Here is a 20,856-nt window from a genome sequence, read left to right as displayed (position 1 = left end):
ATATCAGACACAGGATTAACACATACCAGCATAGTTGACCTTGTTGTATTTACGTGAAATATAAACAACAACAATGAGACAGGACAGGTAATAAGGTCACTAAAGGTCAAAAGTTAAACATAACAATAACCAAAACACGACCTCTATCGGCAACCTTTGGAATGTAGTAATGACTGTTCCCAATAACCTCGCTAATGATGTATGATATAAAGAGTTTGGTTGTTTTGAAACACTCGATAAATATTGTTAATTTACCCAAGCATAAAGGAACACATCTGTCGCGGATTAAGAACACACCTGTCTCGGATTAAAACATCTGTCTCGGATTAGAACACACCTGTCGCGGATTAGAATCAGAATTTGGACATCATGGACGACAGACTGAGACGGGGACAACCTGGCCAGAGAAACAGTAGGAATGGAATGTCTCACAGAGGAGCGGGGACAAAGGGAGGGGGGACGCGGAGAGGGGGGACGCAGGGAGGGGGGACACGGGGAGGGGGACACGGGGAGGGGGGGGTGGAGGGAGGACACGAGGAAGAGGGGGCTTAGTCTTATATTACAAGCCGCCAGAGTGGCAATACTACAATCAATCAATCAATCAATCAAGCCATCAACCAACCAACCAACCAACCAACTAATCAACCAACCAACCAACCAACCAACCAACCAACCAATCAACCAACCAACCAACCAACCAATCAATCAACCAACCAACCAACCAATCAACCAACCAACCAATCAACCAACCAACCAATCAACCAACCAACCAACCAACCACCTCTATACGAATTCGTCAAAAACTACATTACATCCTCAATATCTGGTCTCACAACTCCCCTTAACTCTATGTTCGTCTGAGAAACACCAAAGACGAATAATAACAATAACAATAACAATAACAATAACATAAGAAAATGAAGAAATCAACAAAATAGAGACAGAAAAGTGAGTTATTTACACTATTAGTTAAGTAGCTGATATACCTCAACAAGATCTGGTGAAGAAAAGTGAGCTAATTAGACTAAGGAATAACTTTATGATAACAAAATACCAAAACAATAGCTCCATCAGTAACGATATATCAAAAAATAACTCCATCAGTAACGATATATCAAAACAATAGCTCCATCAGTAACGATATATCAAAAAATAACTCCATCAGTAACGATATATCAAAACAATAGCATCCATCAGTAACGATATATCAAAACAATAGCATCCATCAGTAACGATATATCAAAACAACAGCTCCATCAGTAACGATATATCAAAACAATAGCATCCATCAGTAACGATATATCAAAACAATAGCTCCATCAGTAACGATATATCAAAACAATAGCCCCATCAGTAACGATATATCAAAACAATAGCCCTATCAGTAACGATATATCAAAACAATAGCATCCATCACTAACGATATATCAAAACATTAGCTCCATCAGTAACGATATATCAAAACAATAGCTCCATCAGTAACGATATATCAAAACAATAGCATCCATCAGTAACGATATATCAAAACAATAGCTCCATCAGTAAGGATATATCAAAAAACAATAGCATCCATCAGTTACGATATATCAAAACAATAGCATCCATCAGTAACGATATATCAAAACAATAGCTCCATCAGTAACGATATATCAAAACAATAGCATCCATCAGTAACGATATATCAAAACAATAGATCCAACAGTAAAGATATATCAAAACAACAGCATCCATCAGTAACGATATATCAAAACAACAGCATCCATCAGTAACGATATATCAAAACAATAGCATCCATCAGTAACGATATATCAAAACAATAGCTCCATCAGTAACGATATATCAAAACAATAGCTCCATCAGTAACGATATATCAAAACAATAGCTCCATCAGTAACGATATATCAAAACAATAGCTCCATCAGTAACGATATATCAAAACAATAGCTCCATCAGTAACGATATATCAAAACAATAGATCCAACAGTAAAGATATATCAAAACAATAGCTCCATCAGTAACGATATATCAAAACAATAGCTCCATCAGTAACGATATATCAAAACAATAGCTCCATCAGTAATGATATATCAAAACAATAGCATCCATCAGTAACCATATATCAAAACAATAGTCCCATCAGTAACGACATATCAAAACAATAGCCCCAGCAGTAACGATATACCAAAACAATAAATAAAAGCTCCAGTAATCACGTGATCCAAATTTTAATCAGGAAAGCTTTTTAATCTGATCCAAATGATATAATTCAACAGGTGTATTACAGGTAATTCAATAAGTGTATTACAGGTAATTATTGGTCTTAATTAAATGATCCAATACCTGGTTAGGTGAGGTTAGGTTAGTTCAGGTTAGGTTAGGTTAAGTTAGGTTAGGTTAGGTTAGTTCAGGTTAGGTTAGGTTAGGTTAGGTTAGGTTAGGTTAGATTAGGTTAGGTTAGTTCAGATTAGGTAAGGTTAGTTCAGGTTAGGTTAGGTTAGGTTAAGTTAGGTAAAGTCTCTAGTGTTAGATTGTTTATAATAGAAGAGCTGAGGAGTGTTTTTCGATCAACTCAGTGATGATTATGATGATGGGTGGCCTGGTGCTTCCCTGGGTGGTGGCGGTGGCCTGGTGCTTCCCTTAGGTGGAGATGGAGGGCCTGGTGCTTCCCTAGGTGAAGATGGAGGGCCTGGTGCTTCCCTGGGTGGAGATGGAGGTCTGGTCTTCCTGGGTGGAGATGGAGGGTCTGGTGCTTCCCTGGGTGGAGATGGAGGGTCTGGTGCTTCCCTGGGTGGTGGTGGCCTGGTGCTTCCCTGGGTGGAGATGGAGGGTCTGGTGCTTCCTGGAGTGGATATGGGTGGTCTGGTGCTTCCCTAGGTGAAGATGGAGGGCCTGGTGCTTCCTGAGTGGATATGGAGGGCCTGGTGCTTCCTGGGTGGAGATGGAGGGCCTGGTGCTTCCCTGGTGGATATGGGTGGTCTGGTGCTTCCCTAGGTGAAGATGGAGGGCCTGGTGCTTCCCTGAGTGGATATGGAGGGTCTGGTGCTTCCCTGGGTGAGATGGGTGGTCTGGTGCTTCCTAGGTGAAGATGGAGGGCCTGGTGCTTCCTGTGACTATGGAGGGTCTGTGCTTCCCTGGGTGGAGATGGAGGTCTGGTGCTTCCCTGAGTGGATATGGGTGGTCTGGTGCTTCCTGGGTGGAGATGGTGGTCTGGTGCTTCCCTAGGTGAAGATGGAGGGCCTGGTGCCCCTAGGTGGATATGGAGGGCCTGGTGCTTCCTGAGTGGATATGGAGGTCTGGTGTTTCCCTGGGTGGAGATGGAGGCCTGGTGCTTCCCTGGTGGAGATGGGTGGTCTGGTGCTTCCCAGGGTGAGATGGATGGAGGGCCTGGTGCTTCTTCCTGGGTGGAGATGGAGGGCCTGGTGCTTCCTGAGTGGATATGGGTGGTCTGGTGCTTCCCTGGTGAAGATGGAGGGGGTGCTTCCCTGAGTGGATTGGAGGGTCCTGGTGTGGTGGAGATGGGTGGTCTGGTGGGCCCCTAGGTGAGATGGAGGGGCCTGGTGCTTCCCTGGTGGAGTCTGGTGCTCTGGGTATGGAGGGTCTGGGCCCTGGGTGGAGATGGGTGGCTGTGCCCTGGGTGGAGATGGGTGGTCTGGTGCTTCCTAGGTGAAGATGGAGGCCTGGTGCTTCCCTGGGTGGATATGGAGGGTCTGGTGCTTCCTGGGTGGAGATGGAGGGCCTGGTGCTTCCCTGGGTGGATATGGAGTGGTCTTGGTGCTTCCCTGGGTGGAGATGGATGGTCTGGTGCTTCCTAGGTGATGGGGTGTGGTGCTTCTGGTGGATATGGAGGGTCTGGTGCTTCCTGGGTGGAGAGGGTGGTCTGGTGCTTCCCTAGGTGAAGATGGAGGTCATGCTTCCTGAGTGGATATGGAGGGCCCCTGGTTGGAGATGGGTGGTCTGGGTGGTGATGGAGGGCCTGGTGCTTCCCTGGGTGGAGATGGAGGGCCTCCCTGGGTGGATATGGGTGGTCTGGTGCTTCCTGGGTGGTGGTGGTCTGGTGCTTCCCTCAGTTGAAGAAGGAGGGTCTGTGCTTCCTGGGTGGTGGTGGGGTGGGTGCTTCCCTGGTGCTTCCCTGGATGGAGGGTCTGGTGCTTCCTAGGTGAAAAATGGAGGGCCTGGTGCTTCCCTGTGGAGGGGTGGCCTGGTGCTTCCCTGGGTGGAGATGGAGGGTCTGGTGCTTCCCTGGGTGGATATGGGTGGCCTGGTGCTTCCCTGGGTGGAGATGGAGGGTCTGGTGCTTCCCTGGGTGGAGATGGAGGGGCCTGGTGCTTCCCTGGGTGGATATGGGTGGTCTGGTGGTTCCCTGGGTGGAGATGGAGGTCTGGTGTCCCTTAGGTGAAAATGGAGGGCCTGGTGCTTCCCTGGGTGGATATGGGTGGCCTGGTGCTTCCCTGGGTGGAGATGGAGGGCCTGGTGCTTCCTGGGTGGATATGGGTGGTCTGGTGCTTCCTACAGGTGATGGATGGGCCTGGTGCTTCCTGGGTGGAGATGGAGGGCCTGGTGCCCCCTGGGTGGAGATGGAGGGCCTGGTGCTTCCTGCTTCCTGGTGGGGTGGAGATGGAGGGCCTGGTGCTTCCCTGGGTGGAGATGGAGGTCTGGTGCTTCCCTGGGTGGATATGGGTGGTCTGGTGCTTCCTGAGATGGATATGGGCTTCCCTGGGTGGAGATGGAGGCCTGGTGCTTCCTGGGTGGATGGAGGTCTGGTGCTTCCTGGGTGGATATGGGTGGTCTGGTGCTTCCTGCGGATATGGGTGGTCTGGTGCCCCTAGGTGAGATGGAGGGCCTGGTGCTTCCCTAGGTGAAGATGGAGGCCTGGTGCTTCCTGGGTGAAAATGGAGGGCCTGGTGCTTCCCTGGGTGAAAAGGGGGGAGGTGGAATGGAGGGCCTGGTGCTTCCCTAGGTGGGAGATGGAGGGCCTGGTGCTTCCTGGGTGGTGGTGAATGGACTCCTTCTCTGGGAACCATCAGTGAGAGGTTCAGGGGTTCAATGGTTCAGGGGTTCAATGGTTCAGGGGTTCAGCGCTGCACCTCCTCCAGGGGATTCGGACCTCAGTCACGTCTCAGGTCGGTGTAGATACTGGTTTGATTCCCGTGAGATCCCTCTCCTATAAACCACCATAATGATAGGAGAAGGCTGGGTGGGGTGGGGGTGGGGTGGGGTGGGGTGGGTGGAGGTGGGATGGGTTGGGTAGGCATGTTTTTTTTTTTTTGGTGGGGTGGGTGGGTGGTGGGTGTTGTGGGGTGAGTGGGGTGGGTGGGGTGGCGTGGGGTGGGGTGGGTGGGATGGGGGAGGCTAGGCGAGGTGGGGCGGCATTTGATGAGGATGGGCTGAATTTAGCTACATGGGGGCACAGCAGCTGGTCAAGTTATGCTGTAGTATGTTGAGTCATGTAGCATAGTATGTTGAGTTATGTAGCACAGTATGTTGAGTCATGTAGCACAGTATGTTGAAAGTTATGTAGCACAGTATGTTGAGTCATGTAGCACAGTATGTTGAGAGTTATGTAGCACAGTATGTTGAGAGTTATGTAGCACAGTATGTTGAGTTATGTAGCACAGTATGTTAAGTCATGTAGCACAGTATGTTGAGTTATATAGCACAGTATGTTGAGTTATGTAGCACAGTATGTTGAGAGTTATGTAGCACAGTATGTTGAGTTATGTAGCACAGTATGTTGAAAGTTATGTAGCACAGTATGTTGAGTCATGTAGCACAGTATGTTGAGTCATGTAGCACAGTATGTTGAGTTATGTAGCACAGTATATGTCATGGTCCTCTAAACTGCAGATAGAAAAGTTCTGTAGGATTGATTTAAGGTAAGCAAAGGGTCAAGCCCCACACTCTTGGTACATTATATTGTCTAAAATTCTATATTAATAACAAAAACAATAATGAACGAAAAGAAAATAAATTTATCTGGTATTGTTTTGATACAAGAACAGCACAGACAAACTACAGCAGATATACTAACAGGTGAGATGAGGTGATTAGTGTCCACAGGTAAACGAGTCAATTAGCTAATACTAACAGGTGAGATGAGGTGATTAGTGTCCACAGGTAAACGAGTCAATTAGCTAATAATATACCTTTACAATTATCTACCATACAATAGAGAGCAGGTGATATATTTCCATTGATTACAGCAAAGATAAGATTTCCAACTTGTTTCCTTTAGTCATTGTGAGGCAACAGACCGCTCGGGGGTGGGAAAGAGCGTCATTTATTTCAACAAAGCTTACTGAGCTACAACATATCTCTCAACTAACCCAAACAAACCTATCCCACCAACACACACACACACACACACACACACACACACACACACACACACACACACACACACACACACACACACACACACACAGGACCATTGTTTATATATCGTAGTGTCGTAGGAGAAGGCCGAGCAGTTTTCTTAGTCAAAATCACAAGTAGAGAATTTAAAGTCAGGTTATTGTATAGAGTCGTGATGGGAGGTGTGAGGCTGGTAATAATTATCTGCTCTCTCACACCTAACAATAAATTCATCCTTACACTGTTCCATGATATACTTATAATCTTACTCCGAATGACAGTAAAGAAAAGGAGTGGCATAGACAGGTAGACAGGTGTTGAGTGACAGGTATTGTGAGAGTATTGAGTGGGCAACAGGGGGTGGTGGTAGGTAGTGGTAGAGTCACTGGAGTATTGCTGAGAAGAGTGAGAAGGAGTATGTAAGAGGGAGTAGAGGAGAGGAGGGAGAGAAGAGATACAGTGAGGAGGGAAGTGTGAGAGGGGAGAAAGGAATGGGAGACAGGTACTCACCAGCACCCCTTCCTTGCAACACTAGGAAAGTGACAGTAACCAAACAAACGTTCCAGTAATACAAACAAACGTTCCAGTAATACAAACAAACATTTCAGTAACACATGAAACGTTCGAGCAACATATCCAACGTTTAGACAACATAACAAACGTTCGAGCAACATATCCAACTTTCCAACAACATAACAAACGTTCGAGCAAAATATCCAACGTTTAGACAACATAACAAACGTTCGAGCAACATATCCAACGTTTCGACAACATAACAAACATTCGAGCAACATATCCAACGTTTAGACAACATAACAAACGTTCGAGCAACACAACGTTTCGACAACACAATATATACAGCCCAGCAACATAACAACGTGGAGGTGTTGTGAGCAAGATCGCAAATGTCACCAACAGTCAATAACTAGTTACGTTTGCTTCATAAATCACGAGAGGAGTATTTTGCTTCATAAATCACCAGGAAGTATTTGGGTGTTGAAATTTCCTCCGTAGTTCACGCTCGGGAAGAATTGGAAATCATTGGGAGATATAAATGTACAAGTGAAGGCAACGGTATTACCATCTGATGTTTTAGTTTGTCTTGGGCAGTTTTGATATCCAGGTTTGAGAATGTTGTCTGGTTTGGCCTGTGAATACCGTACGACGCCTTTGGGTGAATGAGACGTCGGCCTTAGGGTGAATGAATACGACGCCTTAAGGTGAATTAAAAAAAAATCTCCCCTCAATAATATTTTAGGCCCAAAATGTTTTGATTCTTGATGTACACGTTTATGACACGTTTAACTTGTGTCATGTTCAGGACCCGTGAGCTTCAATGGCGTTTCAGCTACTGCAGTAAAAGTCCCTTGACACAATTGACCCCAAATTTAAGGTAAGCAGTTATGGCTCACGTATATATTTCTTAAGCTACAGAAATATCCACCTAAAACATCTTAATCTGGGATATTTCTCGACTAAAATGTATCACTGTAGATTTTGTAGAATATGTAGTGGGGACATTTTAGCCTGCAATATTCAATGTGACCACTACACCACATCATGTGACCACTACACCACATCATGTGACCACTACACCACATCATGTGACCACTACACCACATCATCTAATCTCCCTTAATTCCCTAGCCACACTCAGCCACACTTAGATGGAGGCTTCAAGGGAACATAATCCGTATCGTGGTTCTAGTAATTAGTTAAACGTTGATGATATTACACTACAGGAAGTCATACCACTTAGATTAATTAGTTCTCATCTAGATTAATTACCTAACTTAAATTAATTAGTTCTTACCCGTAATTACCTCACTTAGATTAATTAGTTCTTACCCGTAATTACCTCACTTAGATTCATTAGTTCTTACCTGGATTAATTACCTCACCTATATTAATTAGTTCTCACCTGGATTAATTACGTCACTTAGATTAATTAGCTCTCTCCTACATTATCTACCTCCCATCTGGATTACATAGCTCTCACCTGAGGTAATTAAATACACTCAAGACAAAAAGACGTACCTACATGGATTATTTAGCTCTATATTAGATAAATCCCTACTGAACCAATTAGCTCTAGATGGATTTATTTGCTCCAGGCTCCACTAATTACCTCCAGTATACCGGGATTACTCATCAATTACCGGGATTACTCATCAATTACCAGGATTACTCATCAACTACCGGGATTACTCATCAACTACCGGGATTACTCATCAACTACCGGGATTACTCATCAACTACCGGGATTACTCATCAACTACCGGGATTACTCATCAACTACCGGGATTACTCATCAACTACCGGGAGTTAATACTGGGCAGGCTCTCCCCAGTTATTGAGAAAGAGGGAGAGTGGCTGTCAAGGTGAGATATGAATTAGCGGGTTTTATTGACAATAAACCCGTCACAGGAGCTTTGGATGCTAGGTAACTAATCCACGCATTGATCCGTGACCACTACAACTAATCCACACACTGATCCGTGACCACTACCACAACTAATCCACGCATTGATCCGTGACCACAACTAATCCACGCACTGATCCGTGACCACTACCACAACTACAGGACTATAGGTGTAATGTGAGGGCAGTTGTACAGGGTGATGACACTCTCCTACACCACTCACCACCATCAGTCAACACCACTCACCACCATCTGTCAACACCACTCACCACCATCAGTCAACACCACTCACCACCATCAGTCAACACCACTCACCACCATCTGTCAACACCACTCACCACCATCAGTCAACACCACTCACCACCATCAGTCAACACCACTCCACCACCATCAGTCAACACCACTCACACCACCAGCCTTACCACTCATACCACCACTCACCACTCACCACCATCAGTCAACACCCACACCACCCACTATCAACACATTACATCAGTCCACAAATGAAAGAATCAAAGTATTCTTAGAGTGAGGTTCCGCCTTACCTCCACGTCTCTCAGTGAGGTGCCGCCTTACCTCCTCTCTCAGTGGTGCCCTCCCCTCCGTCTCTCAGTGAGGTGCTGCCTTACCTCACGTCTCTCAGTAGTGCTGCCTTACCTCACGTCACTCACAGTAGATAATTATGACAAAAAACAAAATATGTTGTGTTTAGTGATGGCCCAGAAAGATGATCTGGCGGACATTGTCATAAGCTCCTAATGTTTGTTATACCTGTGGCTAATTAGTATAGGTGTCCCGTGTATGATGGGGTATTCTCGCCCCTATGGTGTGGCTCCATTAGGTCCAAAGTTACTAAGGTAATTTTAACACGTACGTCTTTTTCTGCCTTAGGACGGCCCCTCCTCATCGACGGCCCCCTCACGATTATATGATATACCTAGTTATAGAAATTATCCCTGAGAGAAACAAACAGACAGACAGACAGACAGACAGACAGGGCAGAGGGATCAAACAAGTGGGCTATATACCTGTAATCCTCTTAAATTTAATGCACCTCAACACAGCTCTCACACGTTCAACAAGCGAGGATTATCAACACATACCTACTACTACTACTACTACTACTACTTCTAATAATAATAATAACTAATAATAATAATAATAATAATAATAATAATAATAATAATAATAAAAATGGTTGCCCCTTCTGTAACGAGGATGGCAGCCCAAGGCCACCTACGCGTGAATTGTTAGGTGTAGAAGCTGTCGCCAACACAACAACCACGCCCTGAGTTAACTAGTTGCATGACCCAGTGTTAAGGAATAGTCGAGAAGACCGGACAACTCGCCAACTGCACTGGCTAACCATTACCCCGGAACACGATCCGCAAGCCGGTTAACATCCAGGTCCCCAATTACTGCTGGGTAGGCAGAGGCAAATGGCGTATAGAAACTTACCCATTGCTTCACCGTGCCGGAACGAACCGTGCTTTCGAGGCGAGCATGCTGACCATTACACCACAGGTCACACATACCTACACACGGTTAACAAGCCTCACCCTTCACCACCACGCTGTAGTGTAGAGAGGTTAACAAGCCTCACCCTTCATCATCACGCTGTAGTGTGAGGTTAACAAGCCTCACCCTTCACCACCACGCTGTAGTGTAGAGGTTAACGAGCCTCACCCTTCATCATCACGCTGTAGTGTAGAGGTTAACGAGCCTCACCCTTCACCACCACGCTGTAGTGTACAGGTTAACGGGCCTCACCCTTCACCACCACGCTGTAGTGTGTAGAGGTTAACGAGCCTCACCCTTCACCCACCACGCTGTAGTGTAAGGTTAACGAGCCTCACCCTTCATCACCACGCTGTAGTGTAGGGGTTAACGAGCCTCACCCTTCACCACCACGCTGTAGTGTAGAGGTTAACGAGCCTCACCCTTCACCACCACGCTGTAGTGTAGAGGTTAACGAGCCTCACCCTTCACCACCACGCTGTAGTGTAGAGGTTAACGAGCCTCACCCTTCACCGCCACGCTGTAGTGTAGAGGTTAACGAGCCTCACCCTTCACCACCACGCTGTAGTGTACACAAATAAGATAAAGCTAAACTACTCGAAGGATAATTATCATTGTACAGTCGTGTCCATGATCGTAGCCGCTAAATGCAACAGCCAATGGTTAATGATTCTCAGGTAAAGGTAACTGGTGGTTAATGAGTCAGGTAGAGGTAATTGATGGTTAATAAGTCTCAGGTAAAGGTAACTGATGGTTAATGAGTCACAGGTAAAGGCAACTGATGGTTAATGAGTCACAGGTAAAGGTAACTGATGGTTAATGAGCCTCAGGTAAAGGTAAGAAGATTATTGAGCTACAGGGGAAATGGTTAACGAAACAGACAAGGAGAACCCGAAATATGAATAATAATAATAATGAAAAACTATAGAAAAAACGAAGCAAAATTTCTTACGCTTAACGAGATGACATAATTAACCTGTATGTAAATTTTAACGTTAAGTATATAGTGTTAATGGCGCGGCTAGGTAAGGTTAAGGACGTAGGCTAGGTAAGGTTAATGGCGCAGGTTAGTTAAGGTTAACGAAACACAGTAACGCTCTCAATATAGTGATGAGATTAACGTTTACTAAAGGCGCCAAAATACATTTACTAAAGGCGTCAAAATACGTTTACTAAAGGCGTCAAAATACGTTTACTAAAGGCGTCAAAATACGTTTACTAAAGGCGTCAAAATACGTTTACTAAAAGCGTAGACTATCAAGACTTACTGATAATACGATAAACGAAAGTAAAACAAAATAATAATAATAAACTAATTCACTTAACGATGACAGTGAGATTAACGAACGAAGAAAAAATTATTATAAGTTTAAAAGAAGATGATAAGGTTTAACGAGGCTCATCAGAATACAGTCAACGAGTGAGGGGGGAGGAGGGAGGTCAACGATACACAGTAAATGACAGAGGGGCGCTTAACGACAAAAATACGCAAGTTTAACGACAAAAGGACGCAAGCTTAACGACAAAAATACGCAAGTTTAACGACAAAAGGACGCAAGCTTAACGACAAAAAGACGCAAGCTTAACGACAAAAATACGCAAGTTTAACGACAAAAATACGCAAGCTTAACGCCAAAAATACGCAAGTTTAACGACAAAAGGACGCAAGTTTAACGACAAAAGGACGCAAGCTTAACGACAAAAGGACGCAAGCTTAACGACAAAAAGACGCAAGCTTAACGACAAAAAGACGCAAGCTTAACGACAAAAATACGCAAGTTTAACGACAAATGGACGCAAGCTTAACGACAAAAAGACGCTCGCTTAACGACAAAAAGACGCAAGCTTAACGACAAAAAGACGCAAGCTTAACGACAAAAAGACGCAAGCTTAACGACAAAAAGACGCAAGCTTAACGACAAAAAGACGCAAGCTTAACGACAAAAGGACGCAAGCTTAACGACAAAAAGACGCAAGCTTAACGACAAAAAGACGCAAGCTTAACGACAAAAAGACGCAAGCTTAACGACAAAAAGACGCTCGCTTAACGACAAAAGACGCTCGCTTAACGACAGACTCATTAAACAGGAGTAACGTGGCCGTAACTCTCACTCGCCTGGCATTTAACGTTACCTTGGAAATGAACTTTATTTATTTCCTCCCATCACCATATTTTACGCCGTGTGTGTGTGTGTGTGTGTGTGTGTGTGTGTGTGTGTTTGAGTGAGGTGTTGGAGTGTGTGTGTGTGTGTGTGTGTGAGTGGAGAGGTGTGTGTGTGTGAGTGAGGAGTGTGTGTGTGAGTGGAGGAGATGTGTGTGTTTGAGTGTGTGTGTGTGTGTGTGTGTTTGCTTGGAGTGTGTGTGTGTGTTTGAGGTGTGCTTGAGTGTGTTTGTGTGTGTGTGTGTGTGACCCTTCCCATCAATAATGAGTGCTAACCCGACCTCACCCAGGTGGTTGACGCCTGTGGTGGAGGCCAGAACCTCCTCAGTAGGGCCAGAACCTCCTCAGTAGGGCCAGAACCTCCTCAGTAGGGCCAGGACCTCCCTAGTAGGGCCAGAACCTCCCCAGTAGGGCCAGAACCTCCTCAGTAGGGCCAGAACCTCTCAGTAGGGCCAGAACCTCCTCAGTAGGGCCAGAACCACCTCAGTAGGGCCAGAACCTCCCTCAGGGCCAGAACCACCTCAGTAGGGCCAGAACCTCCTCAGTAGGGCCAGAACCTCCTCAGTAGGGCCAGAACCACCTCAGTAGGGCCAGAACCTCCTCAGTAGGGCCAGAACCTCCTCAGTAGGGCGGTGACCCACGCCAGCCTGTCCGTTCCCCATCACCAAAATCAATCTGACTCAGCCGCTATGCGAGAAGAGGATCGTCCAACCGAGTAGAACCTTTTAATGGTGTTGCGTAATGGAGTTTGGCAGAGCTCCAGGGTGTACGGTGTGTGTCATGGGGTATAGGAGGCTCACATACACGAGTACTAACTGATGTTTACATTGTGACTGGAAAACCAACCCTGATTTAACGATAATCTCTCCTAGACTTATACGTCAACCTTCCCCTCAACAGTTGGTAAGTGAATAAAACATTAAGTTACTCACATAAGCTAAAATATTAATAAGGAGACTCAAAAGGGTGTTAAAAATTCGCTGAGACTCTACCACACTACCACAGGCCTCTTCCCCCCTCTTAGAAGAAAAGTAGATTTACATATATTATGATTTTCCGGGTGTTGGGTGGAGGTGGGGCAGTTTTTACATGTAGGCTCTCTCATCCTTCTTCACCACCATCATTACCACTATAACCACCATCACAAGTATCACTATTACCACTACCACCGTCATATATTACCACCACTATTACCACCAATATCCCGTTGGTCATGGTTTTAGTCTCAGATCACTCTATTTACCTGTGTTTTAATGGTGTTTGGGTTAGATTATGAATCTTAATTTATAATATGGTTTTAAATCACTGAGATGGGTAGGAGACTTTTCATTTTTTAATTACACAAGTGCTGGTTTGGGTTTGTTGTTCCTACGTCTGGCAGTTGGTAGGGGGTACAGGTGAGGGAAACGTTATCGTACCGCATGGATTCCTACCACACTCTTCCCTCCCCTTTGGGTCAACGCTTCAAAATTCCACTTTCTGATGAACACTTCTGGGTTGCACGTTCATCTCTTATCTTCAAAACTGTAGCTGTGCATAGATAACAGACAGACAAACACTAATAATTTGGATCGCATAATACTGTATACAGAATTTGGTTCCCGTGAATATAAGAGTTTGGCCAAATAGAGCTATCAGTTTCGTGTACTTTAATAACAGTTCTGGTTTAAAACGGTTAATTACAACCTTGCAAAATTGTTGGTGCTAGTTTAACTCCATTGCTGCCAAAGACTATTAAATAAATGCCTGGGAGCAGAATTCAAACAATGAAGTTAAAACACGATAGAAAATAGTAAGTTTATTTTAACTGTGCGGTGTATTTAAGCAATTTATTAGCATTTATTTTCACTAAACACAAAGAAACGTTACTGATTCGATTTCTATTCGTCTATATCTTGTGTGGTCTGAAAAGCGTACATGAGGTGGAGTAATACATGACATTATTAAACAAAAATGGTCAATAATTATCGGTTTACCAAAATCAGTAGAGAAAAAATGTAACTTAATCATATATAACATTAAATAACAATAATGAACAAATGGATTCCTATTTTAGTTAGCTTTACGAGTACTTTATCCTGTTTAGTGTTCACAATATATTATTTAATACAGTAATGACCCAAGCGTTGACTACCAGCAAAACTTTATAAAAACATTAGATAATATTAAGGTAAAAATTTCATCACTGGATTCACTTTAACGCTGCAGAAATAATAACGTCAGCTATTCATTGATTTCAAGTATAAAATATTACATAAATAAAAACTAAGAACATCTCGATAATAATTGTGTAATTTTTTTTTCGATGTTCCTCTGACGCTAAGTTGGCTATTGAATATTTCCACCCCCAGGACTAAGCTGCCTAGAATTTCCACTTAAAGACAGAATATCTAAGCTTTAACCAAATAAATTAGAGGTTAAACACAACGACAATTTATCTACTTATAGCAACCACAACGACGAAGAATTGAAGATTGGAACGTATTGTCAAGCGTAAATTCATTAGTTCAGTATGATTTATATTTGCATTATTTTAAATTAGTTTACTTTTACAATCTCATTTCGAAATATTTTTTTAATACAATTTCTTCATTTATCCAACCGAGTTTTATCAGTGGTCAATATTTATATTTTCTTATTGTAATTAATGAAGTTTTAGTTGTACATGACAATCTTTTTCGTGTGACTTATCGCTTACGCTGTGGTTAAATATTTGACATTCTAAACTTAATTACGATTTTCTTAAACTTACCTAATAATCGTTGCGTCGTTCATTGTGTATATTTGATTTCAAGCTGCTACATGATAAGACGTGATAAATATTCTTTGGTCTTTTAATACAAATATCCAAGAAAGTTGATTTACGAGCTACTGATTCCGACCAATTTATTAATTTTGGAATAATTCAAACTTAAAATCAACCACTATTCAGATTATTCAAAGTATACGGACACTTTTAATATCTTTTAGACTGATATGTTATTCATTCACATATCCATTCACTATGCCCATTCATATGCCACTCACCTTATGTTAAATTTCGAAACTATAATCCTGTTTCACTTGCAAAGGTCAAGTTCCCGGGTTTGGTTCTTGATCACTTTATCACTGTTTTATACGTCCATATTTCACTGTATCACTATTAGTTTTATACATCAATATTTCACTGTATCACTATTTTATACATCCATATTTCACTATTAATTTTATACATCCATATTTCACTGCTACGGTTTTATACATCAATATTTCACTGTATCACTATTTTATTCATCCATAATTCACTGTATCACTGTTTTTTACACCCATATTTCACTGCATCACTGTTTTATACATCCATATTTCACTGTGTCACTGTTTAAAACATCCATGTTTCTCGGATGGTTGACAGCGCTGCACTAAGTTCAATTGGTTCCTTCCACAATTAATTTTCAAGTAACTTTTCCACCTTCGTCATTATAAAGATCATCCAGGCACAGGAGTACTTGTAAATAGCGTCCGTCTCCATAAGGGTGAAAAAGTCGACTGATTTACATTACCCTGAACCAGCCAATCAAAACTAGACTAGACGGTGTGACGCAGCAGCGGTGTCGGGTGCTCCTGCTCCAACACCGACTGAACTACTGTTAAAACGTTTAACTGTAGTTCAACGATCTTATGCACTTAGCTCCGTCAATTTTTTTTTTTAAAGAAGGTGTGAAAGAAGATTAGAGGTGGAGGAAGGAAATTATAGTTCGACAATTAAATTTTTCGTTTCCTTTAACTGTTACTCTAAATACAGTACAATGTATTTCATCAGTGTCATATCAGTGTAATTCGAGTAATTTAAATCATTTACCGAATGCTATTGGTGGGTTTTTCTTATAGTTGATGGTGCAAGCCCCGCTCCCCCTACATCTCTTATCACTAACCATTATTATACCAAACACATAAAGCAATGGATAATATTGATTATTGTATAAAGAGTAGAATCAATTTTAAACACTACATATTAACGTAATGGTGTTGTTAAGACAAAATAATACAATCTCAAATATGTCGATGGTGTTGTGGCCGCAGTCTCTTGAGAATGAAAACACGTGTCACTCTCTCTTAGATGAAAATATAATAAGTAAATGAAATACTTAAGGAAAATACTCAAATAAAAAAGAAATGAATGGATTATCAAGTTTAACCATACTTAAACATTTAAAGTTTGTAAAGAAATATCACACCTTCTTTCTCTCTCACATACATACGAGTAAATAATATGTTTCATCACACATTCTCAATTCTTTTTCCCCACAACCACAACAAGACCGTGAGATAATTATACAAACCAACACTCACTGACAGAATCACGTGTTATTTGCATCTGAATCTCACCAAGTATGTCAGGAACATTTGGACCTAAATTGTTGGATCTAAGTCATAAATATCCAGAGGGGGAGGGGGGGGGGTTGTTTAAGGACCTTTCCATTATATTGAATAGTTACCGTAACAATATATCATACTCATTACAGGTATACCTCCAGGGGATAAAACTCTGTATTGCCTGATATGTGTTCTTGATATCCAATTGTCTTAGTTAAATTTTCATAAGCATTGTATACCTGGAATCTAATTTGTAGGGAAACTAAAGGACAAATATATAGTGGATGTTTCCCCTTTGTGTTTCCTCCCAGTAGTACGTGAGTGAAATATTGGGAGGACGGGAGATCATGGTGGTGTGGTGTGGTGTGGTGTGGTGTGGTGTGGTTGTGGTGTGGTGTGGTGTGGTCATACAGTACAGTACATTCTCTCTCTACTGTAGTCGTGTTTCTATCGCTTCTACAGTAGTGTGTCTAGCTTCTATTAACAACAGTGTATGGCTCTCCTTTAATAACGGAACTATTCCCCATTAACAGAACTAGTCCCCATTAACAGAACTAGTCCCCCATTAACAGAACTAGTCCCCCATTAACGAAATAGTAACAGAACTAGTCTCCGTGTAGAACTAGCCCCCCATTAACAGAACTAGCCCCATTAACAGGCTTAGCCCCCAAATATGAAACTAGCCCCCATTAACAGAACTGGCCTTGACAACAGAACTAGCCCCCATTAACAGAAACTAGCCCCCATTAACAGAGACTGGTCTCCATTAACAGAACTAGCCCCCCATTAACAGAACTAACCCCATTAACAGAACTAGCCCCATTAACAGAACTAGCCCCCCATTAACAGAACTAGCCCCCATTAACAGAACTAGCCCTCCATTAACTATAGGATGTTTGGATCTCACCTTAACATTTCATCTGGTCATCTCACTTGGTTTAAATATTCAAAACAACAAGAGGTTATATATAGGAACATGTACGTGTACCTTGCGAGAATTAATGTACAATATATTATTATTATTATTATTATTGTATAGAAGGGAGGTAAGGAGGCAGTGGGGGGTGTATGGAGGGGAGAGGGGAGAGGGGAGGGTACATGTCGGTGGCGTCAGCAGTGTAGATGTTAGGGCAGCGGGGAGACGGTCTTCAACGGTCCAGACAATCGGATCACGGCCTGAGATAGTGCAGTGCTAGACTCCCTTCCCCCTCCTCTCTCCCTCCTCTCTCCCTCCTTTCTCTCTCCTCTCTCCCTCCTCTCTCTCTCCTCTCTCCCTCTCTACCCCACCTCTCATTCTCCTCTCTGTCTCCTCTCTCCCTTTATTCTCCTCTCTCCCTTTCCCCTGCCCTATCTTCCTTCCTCCCTACGTCTTCCCTCCCTCCCTCCCTCCCTCCCTCCCTCCCTCCCTACCTTCTGTCCTCCAACACCAACACTCTTTTCCTCCCTCACCACGACCCTTTTCTCCCTGAGTCACCTGATATATCTCCCTGGGGTCTCCCTGTTGTGTCTCCCTGGCGTGGTGTTCTCTGTGCTCCCTGCCTTTCAGTGATGGCTCTCCCTGCCTCTCAGTGATGGCTCTCCCTGTCTCTCAGAGATGGCTCTCCCTGCCTCTCAGAGATGGCTCTCCCTGCCTCTCGTGATGGCTCTCCCTGCCTCTCAGTGATGGCTCCCTGCACCTCTCAGTGATGGCTCTCCCTGCCTCTCAGTGATGGCTCTCCCTGCCTCTCAGTGATGGCTCTCCCTTGCCTCTCAGTGATGGCTCTCACTGCCTCTCAGTGATGGCTCTCCCTGCCTCTCAGTAGTGGCTCTCCTGCCTATCAGTGATGGCTCTCCCTGCCTCTCAGTGATGGCTCTCCTGCCTCTCAATGATGGCTCTCCTGCCTCTCAGTGATGGCTCTCCCTGCCTCTCTCAGTGATGGCTCTCCCTGCCTCTCAGTGATGGCTCTCCTTGCCTCTCAGTGATGGCTCTCCCCTGCCCTCTCAGTGATGGCTCTCCCTGCCTCCTCAGTGATGGCTCTCCCCTGCCTATCAGTGATGGCTCTCCTGCCTCAGTGGCTCTCCCTGCCTCTCAGTGATGCTCTCCCTGCCCCTCTCGTGATGGCTCCCTGCCTCAGTGATGGCTCTCCCAGCCTCTCAGTGATAGCTCTCCCTGCCTCTCAGTGATGGCTTTCCCTGCCTCTCAGTGATGGCTCTCTCTGCCTCTCTCAGTGATGGCTCTCCTGCCTCTCAGTGATGGCTCTCCCTGCCTCTCAGTGATGGCTCTCCTTCTCAGTGATGGCTCTCCTTGCCTCTCAGTGATAGCTCTCCCCTGCCTCTCAGTGATGGCTCTCCCTGCCTCTCAGTGATGGCTCTCCTTGCCTCTCAGTGATGGCTCTCCCTGGAAAGTAATGTTGAATTTATCCCCTCTGCTCCTCCCCCACATTTTGACTGTTCCTCTGCGCTGCCTTGGTTATCCAGTTTTCTTCCATCTCCTCTTTCTCTTTCCTTCTTTCTTCCCTCTTCTATTTCCTCCCATTTCCTCTATCTTCCTTTCTTCTTCCTTTATCGTCTACTCCACCTCCCACTTTATTCTTCTTTCGTTTATAGTTTCCTCTTTATTCCTCTTCATCTTCTTGGGCTTTATTTTCCCTCCTTCTTTCCTTCCTCTTCCCCCTCCTCCTCCTCTTCCTCCTCCTTCTTCCCCTCCTCTTCCTCCTCCTCTTCTTCCCTCCTCCTCGTCTTCCTTCTTCCTCCTCCTTCTTCTCCCCCTCCACCTCCTCCTTCTTCTCCTCCTCCTCCTCCTCCTTCTTCCCTCTCTCCATCCTCCTTCTCCCTCCCCTTCCTCCTCTTCTTCCCTCCTCTTCTCCTTCTTCTTCCCTCCTCCTCACCTCCTCCTTCTTCCCTCCTTCTTCCCTCCTTCTTCCTCCTTCTTCTTCCCTCCTCCTCCTCCTTCTTCTCCCCCTCTTCCTCCTTCTTCTCCCCCTCTTCCTCCTCCTTCGCCCCCTCTTCCTCCTCATTTCCCTCCTTCTCCTTCCCTTCAACAAAACGATTTCATTGTGGTTGTAAAATCATCCAAAAAATTGACTTCACTTTACCGACTTCCCTAAATTCTGTAACTGTGTGAGCGAGCGCGCGCGTGCCTGTACATTTAGAGGCGTGTGTGTGGGGGGGGGGGGAAAGGTAGATGAGTAAGGTTCCAGAAGAACAAGAACAAGAACAAGAACAATAATAATAAGAAGAAGAACAACAACAACAGCAACAAGAACAAGACGAGCAAGAACAAGAACAACAACAACGACAACAACAGCAACAACAAAACTTGATAAACGCCACAATACTTATATCATTAAAACGTAAATACTAGACATAGGTTAATTAAGACAATGGTTTAATAGTAACTAGACGAATACATCATTAAGACTCCGTACATATGTGGCGGGGGAGAACTGACAGACCGTGATTGTAGTGCTGGAGGCTTAACGGTGAGGCTTAATGGTAACTACTGTATGAAAGCAATGGTGAGGCTTAACGGTAACTACTGTATGGCTTAATGGTGAGGCTTAACGGTGAGGCTTAATGGTGAGGCTTAACGGTAACTACTGTATAGCTTAACGGTGAGGCTTAACGGTAACCATGAATTAACGGTGAATCTTAACGGTGAGGCTTAACGGTAACCATGAATTAACGGTGAATCTTAACGGTGAGGCTTAACGGTAACCATGGTTTAACGGTAAGACATAACAGTGGAGACTTATAGAGCATCTGTTAAGTTACCTATTGAAGGAAATAAGTATAGCGAAGATAATTTAAGACTCATGATCATTACAGCTATAACTATTTTTTCCAGTTTATTCACAGAAATTCGTATTATAAAGACAATATTTTACACCATCTCATCATAAATCTATATGCCATCAGTTTACTTGGACAGACTTACAGATATCACACCGACAGATCACCAACACACAGTCAACCGTAAATATGAATATGGGTGTCTTACGGTATTTGAACCAATAAAGCTCTCAAACAGTCTTCTAGTAATTACGGTATTACGTTTTTGATAATGTTACCG

At 44.0% G+C, this 20,856-nt stretch overlaps 1 protein-coding gene across 1 annotated transcript in view; it reads right to left on the bottom strand.

Annotated features, from left to right (window-relative positions):
- Positions 1 to 2,569: 2,569 nt before the first annotated feature.
- Positions 2,570 to 20,856, bottom strand: part of LOC121867399 (basic proline-rich protein-like) — a 34,309-nt gene continuing 16,022 nt past the window's right edge. Inside the window, exons 4-6 of the mRNA XM_042367312.1 lie at positions 4,511 to 4,879; positions 3,912 to 4,360; positions 2,570 to 3,535 (exon numbers count right to left, since the gene is read on the bottom strand). Of these exons, the coding sequence (XP_042223246.1) occupies positions 2,570 to 3,535; positions 3,912 to 4,360; positions 4,511 to 4,879 (1,784 nt within the window). The remainder of the gene's footprint in view (positions 3,536 to 3,911; positions 4,361 to 4,510; positions 4,880 to 20,856) is intronic.

This window comes from Homarus americanus, unplaced genomic scaffold (genome assembly GCF_018991925.1).
Source record: "Homarus americanus isolate GMGI-L3 unplaced genomic scaffold, GMGI_Hamer_2.0 scaffold31050, whole genome shotgun sequence".
Taxonomy (NCBI): Eukaryota; Metazoa; Arthropoda; class Malacostraca; order Decapoda; family Nephropidae; genus Homarus; species Homarus americanus.
This window is presented reverse-complemented; position numbering and strand designations above follow the sequence as displayed.